Raw genomic sequence first — 23457 nt, forward strand, 5'->3', positions numbered from 1 at the left:
CATGTTGAACTAGTTCTGGTGCAGCCCTTGGAATATATGTGCTGGTCCCTTGTCGAGCAGTTAAACTCACTTAACTGCAAAATGTTCATGCCAGACCACATTATTCTGCAGTGGAGGACCTCTTAATTTCTAGCATACTGTTGTATATGTTCAGGGAAACAGAAAACATGCAGTGATTCAAAAAGCTCAAACCTTTATGTGTGTATTTGTACCCCGTCTGTTTGGTGATGATTTTGTGTGCTGAATAATGGGAAACCACAGTGGGCTGAGACACTGACCACAGGCACCCCGATGCAGACGCAGTGACAGACCTTGTGGTGACATCTGCTTTTACTCAGAGAGAGCACTTCAGCTGCTTAATAAAGCATGTAATCACACTGTTGTAACTGGGCAGCAGACAAAGCAATGCACAGTGAACGCTTCATATGCTTTTTCCACAAATGTCTGTTTCTATTTATCAGATTTTAGTTTATCAGCAATTTTACATTAAGCACCAAATGAAGACAAACAGCTCCTTAAAGCCTTTATGATTGATTACGGGTCTTTACCGCGCACGCAAGGAAGCCATTTACAACAAAATACTACTGTAAAGTTGTTGATCTTTTTTCCGTCATACACCTGCATGCAATTTTCCTCGTGTAAGTGGACAGGAAAAGGCAAGGAGTTGTACTTAACATTTTTAATCCCAATGTAATTTAGGAGGCTGAAAGCTGCATGTCACAACCAACAAAAGGGGGTTTGTGGTCTTCATGACAGCTGGGTTACAGTTTATTCCTGTTATCACACAACCGGACATGCTGATGGGGCAGACAGTCACATTGCTGAAATATTTTCCAATCTAGAGATTAAAAAAATAAGCTGTTTCAGGTTTTGCAAAGACAAAACTTTGACTCTGCACCAGCTACATAGTGCACAGGCAGGCTAAACTGAAACACACTTTGAGTGTGTTCTCTGCATCTCTTCTCATATTTCAGCTAAACTGCCTCCTCGCCAGGGCCAAGGAATGCATCAAGCGCCATAAATCAGAGGCTCGATGGGAACTTGGCGGCCAGACAGCAGTGCAGAGAGCTGTGTTATGTAGCTACAGTACAGTAAAGATGTTTTAAGGTGAACATTACCATCTTGGAGGAAAAGAAAAACGAGGGGGAGGATGCTTTGATTCAGGGCAGTTTTGTCCAAATGACAGCCCTTCTCACCTCCTTTCAGCCCTTTGCTTTTCTTGACACGTGAATCACTATGATTACGGGCAGAAATACAGGCCTCAAACCACAGTCTGCCTCTAATTTTATTTACAGCGTGGAGTTTGGACTCAGGAAACAGGCCCTGAGTGTACGCAGGTGGGTTTGCTCGAACTCTATCTTGTGTCTCTTTCTTGTCGTGGCAAGAACGAGGCAAAGGGTTCATGTAAAGAGGCAGCCGGCGCTGTGTGTGCCAGGTTTGTTTGTCACATCTCCGCCTGTCTGCGCCTTATGCAAATGGCCAGGGGGCTGGGAGGGACGGCTCCATGGGAAACTGCTGGTGCTAATCCAGCATGTTGAACAGGGGAGGAGAGGAGTACTTTTCAATAAAGCACCCCCACCCCTCTGTCAAGTCATACACACACATGTACACACACACACACACACACACACACACACACACACACACACACACACACACACACACACACACACACACACACACACACACACACACACACACACACACACACACACACACACACACACACACACAGGCAATGAACAGCGTGTTCTCATCCTATGTGCGTGTATGCTTTCGAACAAACATCACGGGGGGCAACACAAAGACACACACATGAGTTTGCTTCCTCTCTCTCATACACACACTCACACACACTGAACACCTGTTTCTTTTCTGCGCATCCAAACAGACATGCTTTAATATGTGAACAAATCCCACGATCTTAAGACCCACTCTCAATCCGTAGGGTGTAATACCAGGGTGCTTTGAATGAGATAACAACAACCCTCAGTGTGTTCTGCCTGTACTACCACGTAAAGATAGACTAATAACACGCTCCAGCCACAGTGCATGACTTAGACTATGAAATTTATGCAAATTTGTGTGGGAATACACAGAGCTGAGAGTGCTATTTAGGACTAGTGCATTTTCAGACAGCCTTCTTTTATTCCCAGAGCTCTCTTCAACCACATTTTTGCAAACAGACGCAGGCTGTTGTCTCTGAGTGTTCCTTCACGAAGGCTAAAGCTCTAAATCAAAAGATATGGGCTCTTGTGAAATGCCTTGTCCCTTGGATATCTCCAAATACATTTAAATGAAACACACCCTACTGTCAGAGGGCTGTCATAATGGTAAACAATTGTTTTACTTTTTGGAGAATATCAGGACAACTCGTAGGCTATGTGAGATATGAAGCTACAGTTGGGCGATTGTTAGCTTAGCTTAATGAGCACAAAAGCTAGCTGCTGCCATGTAAAATTGCAACTTGTCTTTTTTTACACTTTTCTTTTGTAAGGAGTGACAAAATGGTTAATGTTAAATAAAGAGCCTAAGAGTTATGAAGCAGATATGTTGTGTTTTTGGTGAGAGCCAGGCTAGTTTCCCCCTTTTTCCCAGTCTTTATGCTAAGCTAAGCTAATCATTATATTGATCTTCTCACATTCTTGGCATCAAATGTATTTCCCCTAATGTTGAATTATTCCTAAGAGTGGATCCATATTAAAACCGTATCTGCTGTGGATTTATTTTCAAAAAGGGATTTGAGGCTATTATTTTTTTGTTTCCTTCCAAAAAATCACGAGGTCTACACCAAACACGAACAAAATATTTCCCTTGGTCGTAAACTAATTGCACCTTAATGAATGTGTAGATAGAGTGTATTACACTCATACTTTGATGCCAAAAGACAACATGGATCAGATACATTCATTACCTTATTCTAACAGCACACAAGATGAATATTATATTCCTCCCATAAAACTTGGGGATGTGACAGAGTTCTTTGTGCTGGCATTGGCTCGCGTCCAACGGCCCGGTGCAGCCCCTGCGCTCACAGGGTTGTGTGAGAGTACTCGCTGTGCTTTCCCCCCCTCTCCATCCTCTCTCCGGTGCAGACGCTTGTTGAAGAACCACAAGGCGCCGTTACCTCTCCTGGATCCATGATGGTAGAAGAAGGAGAAAAAAAAACAGTGGACAAACACAAAGGCAATCAACAAATCCCCTTTGCTTGAGCCCTGCGAAACATAATAGGGCCAAATCATCATCTATTTAGCTTCGTCAAATCACCGACAGCAGGCCTTGATAAAAGAGAGTGGAAAATATGTAGGGTACAAGACGCTGCCAAGACCCTCACCGACTACAGCCCCCTATTGAAGCCAGATGTTGACTCAACTGGCCAATTTTGATAAATGGCATGATGATTACCATTATAGATCGGGTAATTTTATATCAGCGTGCCACATTGTTGGTCCTCTTTAATGATAGCCAAATGAACTCTGGTTTGTGCCCGAGGCCAGGTGGGCTTTGCTGTGATTATTAAGCTGCATGCAGGGCCTCAACGGGCCTGTAGGAGGGCACCCTAGGTCTGGACAGGGCACCGGGTCATGTGGGTCCGACTGAAGTTGCCTGTTGTTGTCATCAAGAGTCCTGCTGAGCCCTGAGCCTCTCACACAGCCGTAATAAGACTTAATTAGCCGTACTCTTTCAATGTCCTCAATTCCATTAGAGAGGCTTACTAGATCAGAGCTTCATGTCCTTGACACAGTGACCCAGATGGATGTTACCTGACCCTCCGAGGTACCAGCAGACTGCTGAGGTCCAAACACGTCTGCCGCCCATTCCTCAGGGATTGGGGTATTACAGTAGATTAGTTTGAGAAATTACACGTTGGAGCACGGGTATGTGGGGTCATGGGATCGCTCCAGGACGTGAAAACTAATGTTTGCTTTTAGGAAAAATTGTCACGACACACTTCTGAGAATCACCCAAATCCAATTACATTAAAGGTGGGGTAGGTACGTTTCAGAAACCGGCTCGAGATACACTTTTTGTTATATTCCATAGAATGCTCTTAACATCCCGATAGCAATGAATATCTTAAGTGCTTTGACAAAAAATCCATACAAAAATGTCATCTGTGGTACTGTAAAAAGTACAACGGCTAAACGGATTGGATTGCCGCCCTGTCTGTCAGCCTTCCATCTCGTGCACGCACAAAAATATCTTGTGCCCTCATCGGGCGTGCATTGCAGCAGTACTTCAATGACTCGCCAGCAACAGGCGGCCACTTTCACCAGTCTGCTGACGTCATGTGCGCGTTCATGTGTGTTGGAGGAGGTGCTCTGTCAGGAAGTCTGAAGCAAGGGGCGGATTCTTTTCGGCTGTGTACTTTCAAATTTTAGTGCACTCGAGCCGGTTTCTGAAACTTACCTACCCCACCTTTAATACTTTAAGTCAAATGGTCGTAATTCCTCTGATTTGGCACTGTCCTTATTCCACCCCTGCAGCAATTACTTACCTTGTTTTCCTCTCAGTCTCGCTTTCCTTAGTGAGACCATCCTGAACGTTGTGCCAGTTATCTTGCACTCTAATACAGAGAGCAGTTCGGCTCAGCTCTTAAAGATACCGTACATATTGGTTTAATCTAAAATGAAAAAAGCGAGGCCCAACATAGCATTGTTAATGTTGCTTTAAACTTTTTCTTGACTCACAATAATGCATTTGAATGCCATCGTATAAGTTGGTGGAGCTGATGGCCCATGTACTTGGGCTTAGTTCCCGAGATGAGGACTCGGGTTCAAATCCAGCCCACATGTGTGTGTCATCCCTTCTGTCTCACCCTTTGATAGCTTTAACTAAAAAAAAAAAAACCTGTAGATATTCGTAACCAGGCCTTAGTTTAAAGAAATAGCTCATTTTTTTTGTATAGCTACAGAATGAGTGGCACAGGTGGTAGTTCTGAGGCTTTCAGAAGGACTCGAGTGTCACACTATTCCTCAGTGTGCTGCTCTGTGATGCTAGCTCAAGCCAGATACTTGGCATCTCATCTTGGGTGCAAGGTCATCAATGTTTGGGCTCAGGCTCTGTGCTGAGGAAATCCTCAGGATTGAGTGAAAGTGTGCGTGCAATATACCGACGGGCCAGATCTAATAGTAATTAGAAATTATCGTCCACCAAGGGCCTGATTTGGCCCCTGAGCCTTGAGTTTGACACATGTCTTCTAGACAGTTTCCCAAGAGTGCTGCATTAAATATAAAAAACACCTTTGTGATGCAGCTATTTGACCTTTTTATGTATTTATTCTATGCTAAATCACAAGGGAAGAATACATCTGGGGAAATTAAAATATACCCTTCCCCTGCTGTGACCCTCTCTCGATTCTAATCAGTTTCATACTGACCCTAAATAACAAAGAACAGTTCAATATTTTTTTCCCACAATTTCCAGCCAACTGACTTCAAAACACAGATGTATCGTGTACCTGTTAATCAAACCGACAGATATAACTTCAAACAGGATATTTGATATTTAGGTCTGAAATTGCAATCATTGAAAATCAAATAAAAACAAATACAAGAAAGCGCCATCACATGAAAGTCGTTTTTGTAGCATAGCTCATTTTATTGTTTAAACAGTTTTGCATAGGAAATATATCCACTTCCAGTAATTGACTGCAGTAAAAACAGCTGCTAGCAGTATAGGCTGGATATAACAGTAACAATCACAAAAAGTTTAGCCTTTATTTACACTGATTTTAATCTTGTGGCAATTTTAGCCCCTGCACCAAATGTAACCAGCTTGAAGGCATTGCCTAATGCTCGGCATTTCTAAAATCAATAAAAGAAGGGATATCAAGGCCTTCGCTATACAGTTCACAATGGACACCTGTGGCTCCTAAACTGTCAATGAAAAGATAAAAAACAAAAAAGGTTTCCAAAAAGTCCTCTAAAACGTACATTCAGATACATACATAGACCTTTGCACACACTTGCAGTGTAACTACGATCACTACTGGAGACTGTTTACATATCGTTTTGTTGGTGTTGTTGTTGTTGTTCGTTATATATAATTCCACCATCAATCACGTGGTCAAAAATGTGTGCGCAGAGGGACTTAAAAGTGCCACAAGACCCCAAAAATAAATCAGCCCTGCAGAGAAAAAACTGGTGACGAGAAAAGACATTATTTGATCTTTTCACTGCTCGTAATGTAGCACTGACCCCCCCCCCCCCCCCCCCCCCCCCGGAAAACAAAAGAAAAAAGAAGGAGAATGAACATTTCCTCTCAAATTTTGAACAAGCTTGATGTGGGCATAATTAATAAATCGCAACAAAAAAACATCAGAAGAAATAAAGAGCCTATTTCTAGATGAGTTTGCCACATTCTGTACTGTGATGGTTGTTTTTCATGTCACATATGAAAGTAAGTCTATCACATTTTACAATTATATACAATAGACACTCGGACAGCTTGAACAGGCACTGCATTGCTATCTTTTTGTCTTCTTTTGGTGAATGTTACATCCTGTAAAAATGCTGGTTTTTCATGTTTTATAATAACCTGATGCCAAGTGACTAGCAGCTAGCCAACGAATGGAAGGTGTGTATTGCTCGTGTAGGATGAAAATGAAATGTCCTCTGCATGCATACGCCCTCTCAGTCCCTGCAGAGTGTGTGACATTCAGTTCAAAGAAAAGTATACATATTGCATGAGTGCCACAGGTCCTCCTTGCATAAAGATGTCCTGTTTTCTAATACTTTCTGAAATAATGTTGTCAAATCTGCCTTGGATATGGCTCTTTCTGAAGGGATGGTAGACTAATAACAAGTTTCAAGAGCTTTCTAACAGGCTACATCCACACTCTGCGTAGCGATAGAAATACGTGACCATGCCCAAATACATTAGCTTTTAACAGCTGGAAGGTACAGTACCCTAATCTAAAGCACCTGCAGTACAATGTGATGTTCGTTCGTAGTGTTAATGAAGTGTTTTTACATCACATCAGGCATAAACAGCATGTGGAATGTGCAAAATGAGTGATGCCTAGATGTACTGATCATGAAAGAGATATTAAAGAGTGTCGTCTGCATACACGCAAACTCTACAGCTCAACATTGGCCTGCCGAATCTGATCTGAGTCCAAATGTAGCGCCAATCGTCCCACAACATTTCCTCTGAGAAGAAGCGAAAAAGAAAAAAAAGAAACTATCTGATAGATTCATCGAGGACGTTTGTCACTGCAGATTTTACCCTGCTTCTCGCTCAAGTTCAGGTGCAATCTGGGGCCTTTTCTACTGGTTCAGCGAAGACACCTCCCAGCTGCTCCCGAAACACACTCACATCTTGTTGGACAAGAATTCACACCCATTTGGAAAAAAATGAGATAAATCACATCAAACTCGCTATGGCCACACTAATCAAAGAACAATAATTCAAATATTCATGAAGTGTTTCCCAAATGTAAATATCTAAGCACTAACCAACCAAGATCAGAAATAATAATATTAATAACAAAAAGCCTTCATTGTTGTCGTTTTTTTTTATATCTATGGATCTGTATAGAATATTTTCCCCCTATGTTTACTATACATACAGGAATACAACACTTTAGATTCTAATAATCTGGACATCCTGGAGAGTTCTAACTCAAATCCAGCCTCCGAAACAAATACCAAATTAAAAAATGTTCCTAAAATGGAATTGACACATTTTCCCCCAGAATTGAAGATTTACAAATAAGGGCTTAAAGAGGAGAACTCTCGAGAAAGTTTCCAGTGTACAAACTCCTGTCCTATGGCAGGCTTTTTTTTTTTTATTCAATAGAAAGACCCTCATCTTCTCTCATTGTGTAGTGTCAGAGGCACTCTATCACACACACACACACGCGCACATGCACACTAACACTCAAGCTGCCAACGCAGAGTTCAACCACACAGACAGACTACTGCTATCGACGCAATCAGGATATTTACCTTTATGTACAGTCTCCTATTCAAATAAACACCAACAGCACAGTGACCCTGACACATTTTATCACGCACTCACAGGCACACACACACACACACACACACACACACACGCACACACACGCACACACACACACACAACTGGGGACAATGCACGTCAGTGGGGTCTCCAATGGCCAAAGGCTGCAAAGCACTTATAGTTTTTCTTCTCGGATAAAAAGAATAAAACAACGAAAAAAGACAGAACAGTGCACATAGAACGGGGTGACTTTTTAAACATTTTCTGCATAAGAAATATGGGTGAAGACGGAGAGATTGAGCTTGACTTGAGGATTATTTTTAAAAACGATTTCTGCTTCTTAGCCCTCTGCTTACGACTGCCGGAGAGCCCCGGTCTGTCCGAGGGGAACGTTTCTTTCACGATTGTAAGGAAAGCGTGCAAAAGGTGTCAGAGCAGCATTGGAAACGCTGCTCTCTCTGTGAGAAGAGTCTTTTTGTATGATAATGATTGATATAAATAATGCCCTGTATTACGCCTGAGTTTAGTTTAAGACTAGGTTTCAAAACACTGTACGGGGGAGAAGAAGATTGCCTATGTGCTAGATAAGTGCTATTCTTTTCTTCTAGTGGATTCTATTTAAGCTTCTACGGGGCCACAGGACACGAAATCAGAAACGCTTCTGTGCTTCCAATATTTACTTCTACTGGGCTCTCTGCTGGGGAAGTATCTCAGGAATTCACATATGTGCATATCGTATATACATTTATACAAATCTACTACTTATAAAATACTTTCTAAAGGCTTGCTCGAGCCCGTCTGGAACTGATTTGGACAGGTCTCACTAGCAATAGTCGGTGTGTGTGATTGTTGCGCAGGTCACAGGCCACTTCACTGATGTGTTTAAGGCATCTACTTGGGAATTGCATTCAGGTGACGTCTAGAATAGTACGGCGTAGTACTCGATACAAGCGTGCAACGGTATCCGTCCTCAGTTGCAGCTTTAAGGGGTCTGTGAGAGAATGGGATTCGATGCAAAATGATTTCTTAAAATGATTGTCATACTCAAGTCAAGCCGTCTCTCCTGTGAAAAAATGAACTCCTTCAAGGTCACATGCTAGCACCCCAGGTGGAAAGTTAAAAGTAAGAGTCACAGTAGACCAATCAGTGACTTTGCAGCCGTTTAAAGACCAAGGGTGCACTTTTAAAAAAAAAGTACTTCTAGAAAAATACCGCCCCTCCCTCTAAAACTCGCAAATTCAAAATACACTGGAACACACCGTCATTCGGTAGGCCTAAATGCTAAAAAAAGAAAAAAAAGATAAAGACCTTGTCATACACTGCATAGAAAGCAGTCCCCACTTTGGTCAATAAAAAAGGAAAAACACCCACATCAACAACAACATCATCAACAACAACAACGACAAACAACGATATCAACAAAATAAATGCATTACAATATTGTCTATCTCCAAACTAGCCTCTAATAATTGACGCATCTATAAGCACTACCTACATAGGCAAAACTTGGTATTGCATAATTTTCATAATTCTGAATTCCACCCTCCACAATAGTAATTGGAAGATGAACAAAATGAGCATTGAAAAATAAGAAAAACAAAAAAATGACAGGTTATTAGAAAAACCACCAAAAATACTGAGAGAAAAAAAAAATGCTGGTTGATTACAAACTTTAAAACGGCAACTATACACAGCCTTGATATGCAATGTAACTGTGAAATAGAGTAGTACATGAAGTTAAAAATCAACAATTTCATTCAGAGTACAAAACAATTCTTATCATAAAAATGTTAATTTTTTCTATAATGATAAATGCAGCAAAAACAAGTGTAGTGATGTCTCTATATTCAAAGGCAAGGCACGTAATGTGGACTATATGTCATCGTGCAAATTAAGAGTACTGGAGAGATTTTCCTTGTATAAATATGTCTGGACTGGAGAGGCAATGGCTGTGAACATGCCGTGCACAATTCTAGATTTCAGGGATTTGCCACCACCTGGATTCATCTTGCAGTTTTAAACCTCTTCCGCTTTAGAGTTCACCTTGCACAAACTGTAGCTTTACACATAAGCCTGCTGTACATTTGCATGAATTGTACATTTCCATGGATTAACACTTTGCATTCCATATATTTTTTTGTAAACATAAGCTTTAGAAGCTGATGGCCAAATGCATAGGCTCTTGATCTTATCGTGAACATTTTAAAAAACAATTAAATGCAATTTTTACACACTTTGTGTGTCTCATTACTTATGTTCGCTTATTTTTTCCCCAAAATAAATATAAAATACTTCCCCTATTGATGGGAAGGGCTCAAAAGAAGAGCTGGTTTTGCTCAGCGCTGCACCGGCAGCTCAGTGCTTGCCTTCAACTGCCTTCCACGCTCGATGTTTCTCTCATGTGAGAAGACGGATATGTGAGTGAAATCAAATTCAAATGTTTTCTTAAACATTTTACCCATAAAACCATTTAATATGTATCCCCTTTCCTTTAGAGTCTTAGGGCTGACAGACTGATAGCTTCCCTTCAAAAAATTCCATTGCACTTGCCTCTATCGCGATTTTCATATTCTCTGTCTTTTAGATCCTTTTGTAAAGGAGTTGCAAATTCTTTTAATGAGGGGTCCAATCTCAAGCCAAACATTTAGTGTTTTTTTAAAACCGCATCAAGAGTTCTCAACTCTTACCGTAAGTATTCACGTTAATTCTTAAAGTAAGTAGCAGTAAAGAATAAACAAAGTCAACACATTTTTCTGAACAGAGTCTTATCACAGTAAACTGAAATCAAACGCAAGAAGAAACTCTGAATTCACAATTTTTTGTTCCTATGGTGTACACAGTGAATCGTTTGACGCGGGGGGGCCTCTTTTCAAGAGGTCTGATCGGAGAGCTTAGAGTCTCAGAGCCATCCACCAGGCAGAGGTTGTCGCTGCGCAGACCTCTTCATGTATGTGTGTGTGTAAATCAAGATTTTACTTCCTCCCACAGCACGGAAAAATAGTAGGAATTGCCGATAAGAGACTAGAGTGTCATGCAATAAAACATTAAGGCATCTATACATCACAGTATTTGAATGGATTGAGAAGTTCTTCCAACACAACGACTGACTGGTGGGTGGAGGTGGAGATGGGGGGGGGGACGGGGACACGGCAGACCTGAAGCTTTTTTTCTTTCCTCCGAAAAAACCCTTCACTTCACGGCCAGTGTCCTTCAAAAGGGGGAGTGGGAGGGGGGCAAGGAAGGGGGAGAGATGGGGAGTTAGGGGACGATTGTGCAGCTTCGTGCTGCTTTGCTGGTTTCATCCATGGCTGCGGACACCTGTAGGGCTGGCTGTGCACCACCAGCACCCCCCGGCCATGCATCCACCCTGGGGGGGGGGGGGGGGGGGCTTTGTGTTCAGTTCCCTGTCTCCGCGGGGACCAGCGGCTCACCAATGATGTTTATGCTGTAGTTCTGGTGGACATTTGTTGGCAGAATCGGAGTCCCGTTCGATACTTGGAATGGAACTAAGCTCGCCCAGGTACCAGGACTGTGGAGAGAAGACACACAGAGAGACGGAGAGATTAGTCACATGCCGTTAGCTTGTTTCTGCAAAATCAGATTCTTTATTTCAGTTATCCTGAACACTGCTTTGCTGACGACCAGCAGCCACCAGGGTTCAAGGTCTGCTTTTTCTTTCGTTCGGACAAAAAGAGAAATGGCCGCCGTAGCTCATTAATCTAAACTGAGGTGATTCCACTTGATTCCCAGAGCCATGACGCAGGCTCTCCTCTCTGCATTGATGGCGGTGTAGAATGAGAGGGGGAGTGTGTGATGGTGGAGGAGGAGGGGGGTGGAGTGTAGAAAAGTGTGAGAGGGGGGGGGGGGGGTCCTACATAAAGCTGTCCCATCCCTATTCATCTCACGCTAATGGCAAAACAACACAGTGATTGTTCCTGGGGAGCAACGGTGCTAACTGAAAACGCGAGCGGGGAACAAACAGCATGTTGTTCCCGTGGGGTGCTGTGCTACGTAGATGTCAGATAATTAGCCCCCCCCCCACTACCACCACCCCTTCTCCCCTACAGGCCCCCTGTGTGCACTCATCTAACACCCTCTCACATCATCACCGCTAACTCTGAGAATACCTGCGTCGAACACTTTGTACCCGGGTCACCGTGTACTAACTTTCTCCTGATGGAGCGCGGAGAGAGAGACGGATGAAGAAGAGCTGGGAAGGGAGGATGATGGACGATGTTGAAAAAGTAGACAGGAGGTCATGTTTGGGGAGATGATAACAAGGAGAGGAGTTGTTTGAAAAGGAACAGATAAAGAAAAAATGTGTTTGCAGAAGTGGAAGAGGCGTCGAGTGACTGCTCTTCTACTTGAAAAGTGCAAACTCCGTTCACCTCTGTGCCTCTCTCGTATGAAGAGAGAACGAGAAGAGAAGAGAAGATGTATTCAAAATAAAAGCAAACATCTCAAAGTGTGCAAAGAGTTAAAAACAAGCTCAAGGCTAATCCTCTCTCAAGTCTTTTCCTCCTCCTCCTACCCAGCCCGTCCTCATGCTATCCTCTCTCTCTCCTCCCCCCGCCTCCTTCTCTCTTTCACCCTGCCAAGAATCATCGGACAGGAAAGGGAGGATTACGTTTTTCCTACCTTTCTGAACAAAGAGCGCACAGAGTGCTGCAGCTTTCTCTTCTCCCCGTTCCCTTTCTCTCTCCCTCCCTCTCGCCGTCCTCCCATCCCTCCCTGATTCCCTGTCCTTACGAGACTCCTCTCAGGTAATGGCTTAGATTAAAGGGGGACCACACAGCTACAAAAGCAGACTCACAGGCCTTTGTGCGCACTAAACCGGCAGATCGGTTTTAATCTTGTTAAAATCGATGGCCGTCAGTCTGAATCGGCATCCCATAACTTAAAGCTGCGCTGGGCAGGACTTCAATGTAAAGATTTCCTCTCTACTATCGAGCTAAATCACAGAGTGCTGGAGTCCTGCCTTCGCTACTGATTGAGACTTAATTTAGGATTTTACTTAACTTTGAACACAAACATCTTCACTTGGTACGGTGCAATCAAATACATTTAAAATGCAGTCTTCTAGTGCCAAATAAAATAATTTGGGGTATTGTTCCAATTTGTCAAGCATTTCCCTTTCTCTATTAAAACAAAATAGCCACATTAGCTTAAAATACAACTATTTCTACATATTTTGTGTCTGTACAACGTTGCGTTTCTGCACTCTGACCGCCATCGCTGCATTTCCTTAGGTAACCTTCAAGATGGCCTCCCTGTGCCCTGTCCAAGCTCCCAAACCTCACTAATTCTCCTCCCTGCAAGCACAGCCCGGGCATACTGCGTGCTTCGTTTAAGGATTAGCTCCCTAAATTAGATTATCTAATGGCATCTTAATGGATTGCTGACCCATTTCCTGCACAATGGCAACATGCGGGTCTGGCAGCGTTTTCATTTGGGGGGATAGAAGTGAAGAGGCTTCGTTTAAAGGGCAGCAGAGATAAAAGAGAAATCCCACTGATCCCATCTGTATGTTGGAATGGTTTTACATTAATAAGAGGGAAAACAACTGGAATAGAATTACCGGGGCATCTTTGTAACAGAATTATCTAAATTCAGTTGGCATCTTTCTGCTCATTACTGTACTCTCACACGGGGAGAAGAGGAGGAGTTAGCTGCTGTGAGTCCTGCTGCAGGGGACATTTTCTCTGCTACCTCACCGGCCTATTAGGAGGCCTGTTGAAGGGGGCTCTGTTTGTGTAAAAGAGTTTGTAACTTCAGCGGGCGGGCATACACACACACACACACACACACACACACACACACACACACACACACACACACACACACACACGAACTCTCACACCATCTACGCTCGCATGGAAGAGGGGAAAAGACGTAACAGGAAAAGGCTCAGCTCGCTCGCTCCGCCACAGTGAAATGGCTCAGGTTTTTTCCTCCAGAGAGGGAGAGATACAGTGTGGAGGCATGGGGGGGGGGGGGAGATGAAGGGGGAGGGGGTTAGAGGAGACTTTCTGTAGCTTTAGGTTAACGAGAGCAAAGCATGACTTCAGCATAAAGTCAAACAAAGCAAAGCTTGTTAAATGTGGAAAGTAAAACATCCTCACATGGCTGAAAGCTGACCTGGAATGACTTTATTCTACCTGGTTGGACTTCATTTGTTCCAATTACTTTCATCAAAAGTGTGTGTTATGAAATGAGAACATTTTGTTTTTGTCGGGTGTCCAATAGAGAATCTCACCCTGGATACAATTTGGAATTAATAAAGTTTGACAGATTCACACAAAAACACTTCAAAACATAAATACAAAGATCTATTTTGGGGAAAGCTGTCACAAAACAAGACATCGTCCGCGTCACACCACATCTGATGCCGTCTTACAATTATACAGCCACAAATCAGAACATGTTGATTTATATGTGAATTCATATGTGACATTGTATAAATCAAACGAATTATATTGCATTATTCATTGCAGTGTGTGTGTGTGTGTGTGTGTGTGTGTGTGTGTGTGTGTGTGTGTGTGTGTGTGTGTGTGTGTGTGTGTGTGTGTGTGTGTGTGTGTGGTGCAAGAGAGACAGAGAGACTGCATGAAAGAATGAAAAGGTTACCTTTGCCAAGTAATCCCCAAAGTGTCGTCAGTGGCACTGGGGCCATAATGCCTGCCGTTTTGAGTCACGCTCCAGTCACACTTCCTCAGCTGTCAATTGAAACCTAGCAGTCAGTTCACTTGGCCAAGACAACTTCTACTTCAGATTACACTACAACTTAACACAGATGCATGCAGAAGAGCCTAGGAGCAGCGGACATACAGAACGACTCCTCTGACATGAGTCCTAGCTGTTACTGACAATGGAACATGTGCTGGGTAAAATGACAGTCAAATCAAAAAAGCTCGGGATAAAACAGACATAAAGAAAAAAGCATGCAATCACAGTTAGTGGTGACGGCTAACCTGGAAATAAAAGTTAGTTAGTGACAAGTGTGTGGGGATTTCATCTGTGGGTGGGGGGGTGCTTTCTTTAGCCAATGAAGCCATGCCACAGGATGCATGCGGGCTGTGGATAATCACCGCTCCACTGCAAGTGCACTTTCAGATTCAGGAAGCAGTGCGCATGCCCTCAAGCATGCAGACTAATTTTGTTTCATTAGCTAAATTGTTTTTATTGATTAGCGGTCAACATTACAATGGAGTTAAACAGCACACTCACACACACACACACGTTCTCACACACACACATGCACGCTCACACTACCAGCCCCACTTTTAAGACATGCCAACCTTACATACAGATTACAAATGACTGCAACAAAAAAAGCCACACACAAACTGTGTCTCCTTTGCATGCATTATGCGAGCGCACGTGTCGGCAATCCAGCTGAGAGCTATCTCTGCCAATACCCAGCTAACCTTGCCCTGTGGTCAACACATTCATTTAGTAATGCATCGTGGGTAAAACTGCACTGTTAGCACTCTGCGAGCAGTGGCAGACGTTCTGCAGAGGCTCTTAAGAGAGATTTAATCAGAGAGACGCAGACGCTGAATATTCAGAGCCATTTGCAGCGGTCAAGAAGCACCTGGATGAACATCAGGAGAAGATGATGGCCTCCTACTTACACCGTACTTAAATACACTGATGTGTTTTTGTTATGTGCCTTGATTTCTTATGGAGATCATGCAACGTATTGGCAAGAAACAGATGATTTTAGGGGTGATACAGCCTTTCAAGGTAGGATGTATTAATTCGGGCTAGATCTAACACTTTAGAATTAAAGATACATCTGCGTTGATTGATGGGTCTATAACACGATTCAATATGAGTCCAAGTTTTTGTTATTGGCCCTGATTTTGTTCTTGTACTAATTTAAAGTAGTAGCAAGAAACGGGCAATTTCAGGGGTGAATCTTCAAAGCACCTCAAGAATTTTATAACTTTGGCTGCGAATAACGTTTTTTTTCTTTATAGATAATCTGCTGATTATTTTCTACATTAAATCCGTCTATAAAATGTCATAAAATAGTAAAAAATGTCCCTTCCAGTTATTCACAATCCAAGGTGATGTCTGTATGTGTTGTTTTTATTTGTCTAAAACTCAACGATATTCCCTTCAATGTGATATCATCAGGAAAAAGCCCGAGGTTTCCACATTTGAGGCTAAAAAATGAATTTGACAAAAGATGTTGATGAAAAATGCCTCTAACAGTAATGAAAATACTCCCATTAACCCCTTTACAGGTTCAATAGCCGTTTAATTAAACTGAATGGGAAACAATGCATGTTGTTGTGTGTTGTCTCTGTATTCAGGGAGCGTTGGAGACTAAACCCCCGCGCTCCGCAGCCTGACAAAAGCTGGGAGAGAATGTGCGGCGGGGCCAGACGCTCGGTGCCACCGCTCCTCCAGGGGCTTGCCATCTGTCCGCTGGCACCGGCACATCACAGTGGCACGGCCAGCGAGGGGAGCGGGGGACGGAGCCGGGGAACGTTAGCAAACAGATGCGGGCAGATTGTGGATTAGGATCCTTCCTTAGATAATACCAAATGACATCTGATCACGGATCTTTCCCTGCGGAATGCTCCACGCTGGCATTCCCTCGAGGGGTTAACCAAGGCGAGGGATGAATGGAGGGTTTCACACACTCACTGCCTGGGAACCATGGAGCAGGTGTGGGAGCGTGTGGTGGTGTTGTTTTGTTTTATTCTTGAAGCAAACTGTGTGTGTGTGTGTGTGTGTGTGTGTGTGTGTGTGTGTGTGTGTGTGTGTGTGTGTGTGTGTGTGTGTGTGTGTGTGTGTGTGTGTGTGTGTGTGTGTGTGTGTGTGTGTGTGACAGAGTGTGTTTCCAGGGACTTCTGTTTTAGTGGTGTCACATTTTAAAATAGGCACTGCTCTGAAAAGGGTTTTAAACTTTAAAACAAAGTATTAAATGACTATTAAGATGAATTTATGGTAATTAAATTAGTGTTATTCATTAAGACGGCAACAATAATTTGTTATTATTGATTTATCTGCTTATTATTGTCCAGATGAATAGTTTGGTCTATAAAATTATAAAAAATTATATCTTTTTTTATAAATCAATAGGAGTTTCTCATAATTAATGACTATAAATGTCTTGTTTTGTCAGTTAAAATCTGAAAATAAACACTTTTTTATGACGATGATGAAACCAGGGAAGTATATATATGAAAGGCATTTTGGTTGCTATATTTTTTTAAAGTTTACCAATACAATAAAGAGTGTCTACTGTCTACCTATGGATACCGACTACTCATTGCTGATACAGTATGTAGTGTAGCCAGGATCACGGGATATTAATTGTTTGTTATTTTATTAAAACAATGTGTGTTCCAAAAAAAGATCCGAGTCAGACGCATTGCAAGTCATGGCAGCTATCGTTCGTACAGACGGAATGCAACTTTACACAACTTTAACCCTCCGTATGTGTTCAACGCCTTTTCCTTTCCTAGCGACCAGCGGTTGCGGCTAAACAACCCAAAGTGTGGGTAAGCCTCACAGATCCCACACAGTAAACTCCCGTCAGCAGGCGAGCCGGTGACAGAGTGCTGGTGCTGAGGCTGTTTGGTCCTGAGGGACTTGGCTCGGTCCGCTCCGCTCTGCAGGGCCAGATCTCAGGCCGTTAAATCACACCACAGAAAACAACAACAACAACAACTGTGACAAGCAGAAGCATGATGAATCAATGAGAGGACTGTTTAGAGTCCCTTAAGCCGACCGGATCATTTATTCATCTGGATATAGCATGTCATTACTCTCATTTTGAGCCACCGTCTTTCCCAACGTCCAAAGATATCTTTACGTACGCTGTGTCCTGATGCAAATTACAAATATGTGTTATTATTAGATTATCATCCTGTACTTTGCAGAACGGTACTTCTATCTGTGTCAGCTAGCCCTCTGATCTTGGCTCACACTGTGTACCACTTTGTGCCTCACTCCAAAAAAGTAGAAGGTCTCCAAGACAAACTGCACAACATCAGTGTAACTCTTCCTCCTCTTCCCTAGCGAAATAAAAGCGTCCCATGACTGCTGACAACCATCCACCGATATATTTAATTTGAGGCCTTCTCTGATTTTGAGAAAAAAAACGGAGAGCAGGAAGGCAGAAAGAGAAACATAAAGACGGAGAGAAAAAAAAAAAGGCGAGCTGAGGAGAAACCCAGAGATCATTATGTAGCCGCGTGCAGATGCATTCAATTAGTTGTGGTTGGAAAAGCCTTGGCCTGAGACCAGCACTTTCAATAAGACGGGGGGGGGGGGAGGGCGAGAGCACTCTCTCCCGTCCGACAACACTCCTACTGTAACCCTCGTAGACACACACACACACACACTCTCACACACACACACGGGGTGACCACATCTGCCCTAAAGCCGCTGCTGGGGCAACCACGAGACGACAACACTAAATATTCAGCTGTGTACCGTAGATGACTGTGCTGATTACATGTGTGTGTGTGTGTGTGTGTGTTTCTTAAGTGCGAAGGAAATAGAGCTGAGCACATTACTCTCCCAAAGACACCCACATGTCCCGTCCGTCTGCAGCTGCTCAATGACAGTCGATTTCCTGACTTTCTTTAAAAAAATGAAGGAAATATATTCCTTTTTTTAACCCTTCAATGCAGGATTTCAACTCTAACACACACTTTGTAATAAACATTGACGAGAAAGTGTTTTGTTGTTTTTAGATGTGTGGATCTCTGACACGATGTGAACTGCTTACAGAGTGCATTTTTCAATACAAATAGCGATATGAACTACTCCTATGCAGCTGACAGATACACTTAGGTTATTGAATTGTGGGTCATTTAAGGCTTCTTCGAAATAAAACTGCATTAGAAAATATTATTAATACTGAGATATATCTAGCAATACAATTATATATTTTACTTTTACTTTCTATGACACCCATGTCTTTAAAGCATTAAAAACATACAATTAATTTATTTTAATCTGTTTACAGCGGTGTATAATTACAGTTTTAAGCACTTCTAAATACAATACATTATCTTAATTGTATTATAAAAAGAGTATAATGTTTTAAAGCTATAGGATCGCCAAAAGAAAGCAATTTAGAGAGCAGCAGTTATGAATTACTAGATAAAATGCCTCATATGAATGCATTATAATTACTGTTATAAGACATGATGGGTATTTATGAGTGCGTTCATCTCAAATGATGGAGTTTGAAGCAGATGTTAGGTACTTTTATAATGCTCTATAGCATGTCATACTGTAGAAGGTGTAAGCCAAAGAAAGTTCGATTGCTGCTACAACATGCTTTTGTTTGATGACCTAACGCTATGAATGCTTTTCTGAAAAACGTTTTGATCCTAGTGTTGAATTCTCTGCTTAACCTCAGCCTATCTAAAGTCGAATGTTTCCAAAAAATCCCATTCAGAGTGCGACAGGCTTTTGCAGGGGGCAACACGTCTGATGTGGGGGGAGACGGGGACAGATAATGAGGGGATAAGAGGAGCAGGTGAGTGCTGGAGGGAGGGGAGGGGGGGGGTTCTCACCTGTTGCTGGTGGAGGAAGGCGGGGTCTCTGGGGCTCAGGCCGACGAACCGGTTAGCCGTCGGGGTGCCAGGGGCTGAGTAGCCTGGGTAACATGCCATCACAAAAAACACAAATACACGCTTGCATTACAATTAGCGTTTCAGGAATTCATCCACGGTGACTTAGCGCCAGTCATCTGTCAACACTACAAACACACAAGGGTACACAGTGCAGGCGGGGGTGCACAGGGTTTAAGTTTGGGACATTTTGTCACTTAGATATTCGGTCAACAAGTGAGTATTATTTAGCTATTATTTAAATGTGTTTTCATGGATGTTTTGCAGATGCATTTTACACTGTGGATGTTTTACTTCAGAATATCACCTATAATAAAAGACCAACTAAACACCACTTAAAACATGTTGATCTCTAGTCACCTACCTTTGTATAATGTTGGCACTTTTAGGGTACAACATTTAAATTGTTACTATTAATTGCAAACATTTTATACTGACCGCAATCAATATATATTTGTTACTTTGTTTATTTGACCAGTTGTTCATATTTACTTTGCTTGCTTGATTTGAATGTTTTTTTGTTGTGGGACCCCAAAAAGATGATTCCATTCAAAACATTATATTTAGTAGATGGAACAGCAGATTATGCATATGTAAGGACTGTATTGGAATTCAAGCATGTTCCTAACCATGAGAACAATTATAAATTCAAACATTTTCCTAATTGTCATGACTTGTATGAACCCTGTGCACACATGTATTGTCGGTAGTCACCTTCTGTTGACGTGGTGATGGGCTTAGTGTCCGGCATGGAGAGGGAGACGGGTCTGACTGCACCGTGGTGCGGGGAGGGGGCCAGGACTGGGGTGAAGTGTCCCGGGACTTTCCCCACCTGACCGCTGCTGTTAGGCTGCAGGGGGGGGGGGGGGGAAACAAAACATATTTCAGCAAAAACCCAGATTTTTTCTTTCAGACTTAAGAGAGGTTAATGCCAAACATGTGTGGAAGGGTTCGATCCACATCTGGAGGTTATCTGCTTTTGTTTTTGTTTGGTATAAATATATCTGCAAATATTAATATCAGCCAGAAACTGAAATTGTTTTAACAGGAAACATACATTTAAGCAAAAAGTGCATTTCTTTTTTCCGCCAACAAAACCCCATGTGAAGACAGGCAAACTGACTGTGACTCGTGTTTACAAGCTCGTCTTGGCTTGTAAATATGCAGTTGGGCAGATCTCAATTAAACAAAACAAGAATGCAACAAACTGCACTTTTCCAAAACGGTTAGCACTAAACAAACTTGTCCTTTTTCATAGAGGGGGGGTTTAACTCCTCCTAACTGCGGTGTCTGCTCTCAAATCAACAACAAAAGGTGCGTGCACCGCTTTTACACTTAGCGCTCCGTCTGAAGAAAATACGTTTTACTTCTATTCGTTGCGTTGTCACAGTTATTACTAAAACTTCGGGGGGCGTGAGCAACAATAGATCCTCAGTCACTGACGATGGATTTCCTACATGATTTCAAACAATGATTTTAATGGCGCTCATAAATGGAATTTAGGAGGAGTCGGGCATGAAAAGAGAGCGCGCGCTACAGAGCTACAATAGCGTGAATGTGCAATATATATATGGAGAGAAAAGGGAAGAAAGGAAGCTAGTGGGAGCTACTCTTTCAGGCGGCTGGAGACTGTCTGGGGCGTTCATTTCAGGGCCGCCCCGGGTTCAAAACTCAAACAGGCCTTTCTGCAGGAGAATTGTGTCCACAGGGTTCCCTTGGATGTGAATAGAATGTTTAATTAGAGTGTAATATAATCTGCGTTAAAGCAAGCATAAAAACATCCTGGCACTCGTCCATGGGATTATAAGCGCTGTGTTATTTGCTGAGCCTCCCCCCCTCCCTCCCTCCTACCCCAACTGGTCTTCCCTACTGAAACCAACCTCATCTATCTACCCCCCCCCCCCTCCCCTCCCCTCCCCTGCAGCACCCCAGCAGAGGGCCAGTTAATTCTGCACAAGAGCCGGGCCCCGGCAACGGCAAATATTTACAACCTTTATCATTCCCCGCGGTTTTTCTCTCGAGTAACAGCCCCCACCCCCTCCGCTGCCCCCCCACCCCCCAGCCCTGTAACCCGCTCCCTGCTCTGGAGATGGAGCCGTCTACGAGGCCTTTGTTTACAGTGAGAACAGCGGGGATATAAAACTCACATAAATATCACACGGCTCTCTCATCTACAGAGACGCCTGCTCTCTCTCTCCACACTGCAACCAGTGTTTGTGAGAGAATTCATAAAGGGCCCTAAGCTATTTGATTTACTATAATGTCCAGATACACTTTTGTACGTCACATGAGAATGCAATAGTTTGGTTGACTTTTTTTTATGGAGACAACAAGTGTACTGTAACCTTTTTCCTGAGCGTTATATCAAGCAGAATATATATAAATGCTTCTCTGTCACATGAAGTGCTCTGCAAAGGTCACTTTGGGGTTGCCTGCTAAATGGAAAGTGGTTTAATTTAACTATGATTGAATTATTCGAATTAGTTATGATGGCTATTGCTATTGTAATTATAGGTTACTGACCAATATTATTTCCCCACATGCAGCCAAGTGCTCAATAAATGGACAAATATTATCAAATTGTGGTCAGCTTAAGGGATTAAAATGTCTCATTTTAATTTATAATTATTATTTTTTAGGTTTTCTGCCCCGAGACAAAGCTGTTTGTTTTGTTGAAACACCTCATTTTAATGACATAATGAATGACCAGGAGCATGTTTCAGAAAGCAGGATGATGTGTGCAGTAATGAAATAATGACACATGCATGCTGTAATTTCTCTCAGCTCAGATGGGAACCGAGCCCAACGAGATAACAAAGGACGACTCGAGGCCAGGACACGCTTGCCAAAGACTTCTGGACTACACACTGGCTTCACGCTCACAACAACAACAACAAGGAATAAAAAGATAAAAGGGCTGACCTGGTTGCTCTGCGGGCTGGACGGGTCGTATGACGGCACGTAGCTCTTCAGGGGATCGGAGGGGTTGAGGTGGGGCGGGTAGCGGATGGTGGTGTGCGAGAAGTAGGGCGATGGCGCCGGGGGCAGGATCGCCGAGGCCGAGAACTGCAGGGGCGAGTGTGGGGGGGGGCTCCTCGTCGATATAACTGCAAGAGAGGGAGATCCAGTGTGTGAGATGGAGCTAAGACAAAGCATTGATCTGAGAGGGTCAATGAACATAGATTATACCCACAACGCTGGAGGAAAGAAATCACTGAAAACTGAATTAAATATATGTTTGTCACAGATTTCACATAACTTTATTAGGTTACAGTAGATGAAAACAGTAAGATTCATACTAAATAGTCGGTTCAACTTAATATTATTGCTTTCAACCAACCTAATGCAGTTGTGTGAAATGTGTTGACACAATATATTGAATTAAAGTCAACGGTTCAGGTTTTCAGGAGTCAGCAGGAACTCACCACTGTGTCCTACACCTGTGAGGCCGGGGTGATGAGGCTGAGGGAAAGTGCTGAGTCGTGGCGAGGAGTCCTGCGGGGAGGTGGGGCTGAACAGCGGCTTCTCTGGCTTCTTCATGGTGGGAGAGGACATGTCTGCTGGCGGGAAACACACACACGAGGACGCGCGCACAAACACATGAATGCACGCTCAAGGTCGCAAAATCTGGCTTATTTATTATTCAAATTCAAGGTGTTTGATCCTTTCTGGAGCAATTCGCAAAGGACAAGATGAGAGGAACTTCTGTGTTGTGTCTCATATTAAAAAATAAATAGAATGACTTTACTGGTGCACTAAGAGAAACATATGTTGTGTGTTGCTGGGAATTAATCAAAAAGTGAATTTAGGTTAATATCAAGCAGAAATGACAAGGAATAAGTGTAACCCATGGTATATTTTGAAAATGACAAACTCCACAAACAGT

At 42.8% G+C, this 23457-nt stretch overlaps 1 protein-coding gene across 2 annotated transcripts in view; it reads right to left on the minus strand.

Moving 5' to 3' along the window:
• Positions 1-5577: 5577 nt before the first annotated feature.
• The window catches only part of LOC117463931 (nuclear factor 1 B-type-like), a 63897-nt gene continuing 46017 nt past the window's right edge, over positions 5578-23457 (minus strand). Inside the window, exons 7-12 of one of the 2 annotated variants that reach the window (XM_034106448.2) lie at positions 22997-23128; positions 22494-22678; positions 20286-20421; positions 19515-19597; positions 14593-14681; positions 5578-11494 (exon numbers count right to left, since the gene is read on the minus strand). In XM_034106448.2, coding sequence (XP_033962339.1) covers positions 11362-11494; positions 14593-14681; positions 19515-19597; positions 20286-20421; positions 22494-22678; positions 22997-23128 — 758 coding nt within the window. In that variant the 3' untranslated portion in view covers positions 5578-11361. The remainder of the gene's footprint in view (positions 11495-14592; positions 14682-19514; positions 19598-20285; positions 20422-22493; positions 22679-22996; positions 23129-23457) is intronic. The other variant, XM_034106451.2, reaches the window with a different exon arrangement.

The sequence above is a fragment of the Pseudochaenichthys georgianus genome, chromosome 18, assembly GCF_902827115.2.
Source record: "Pseudochaenichthys georgianus chromosome 18, fPseGeo1.2, whole genome shotgun sequence".
NCBI lineage: Eukaryota > Metazoa > Chordata > Actinopteri > Perciformes > Channichthyidae > Pseudochaenichthys > Pseudochaenichthys georgianus.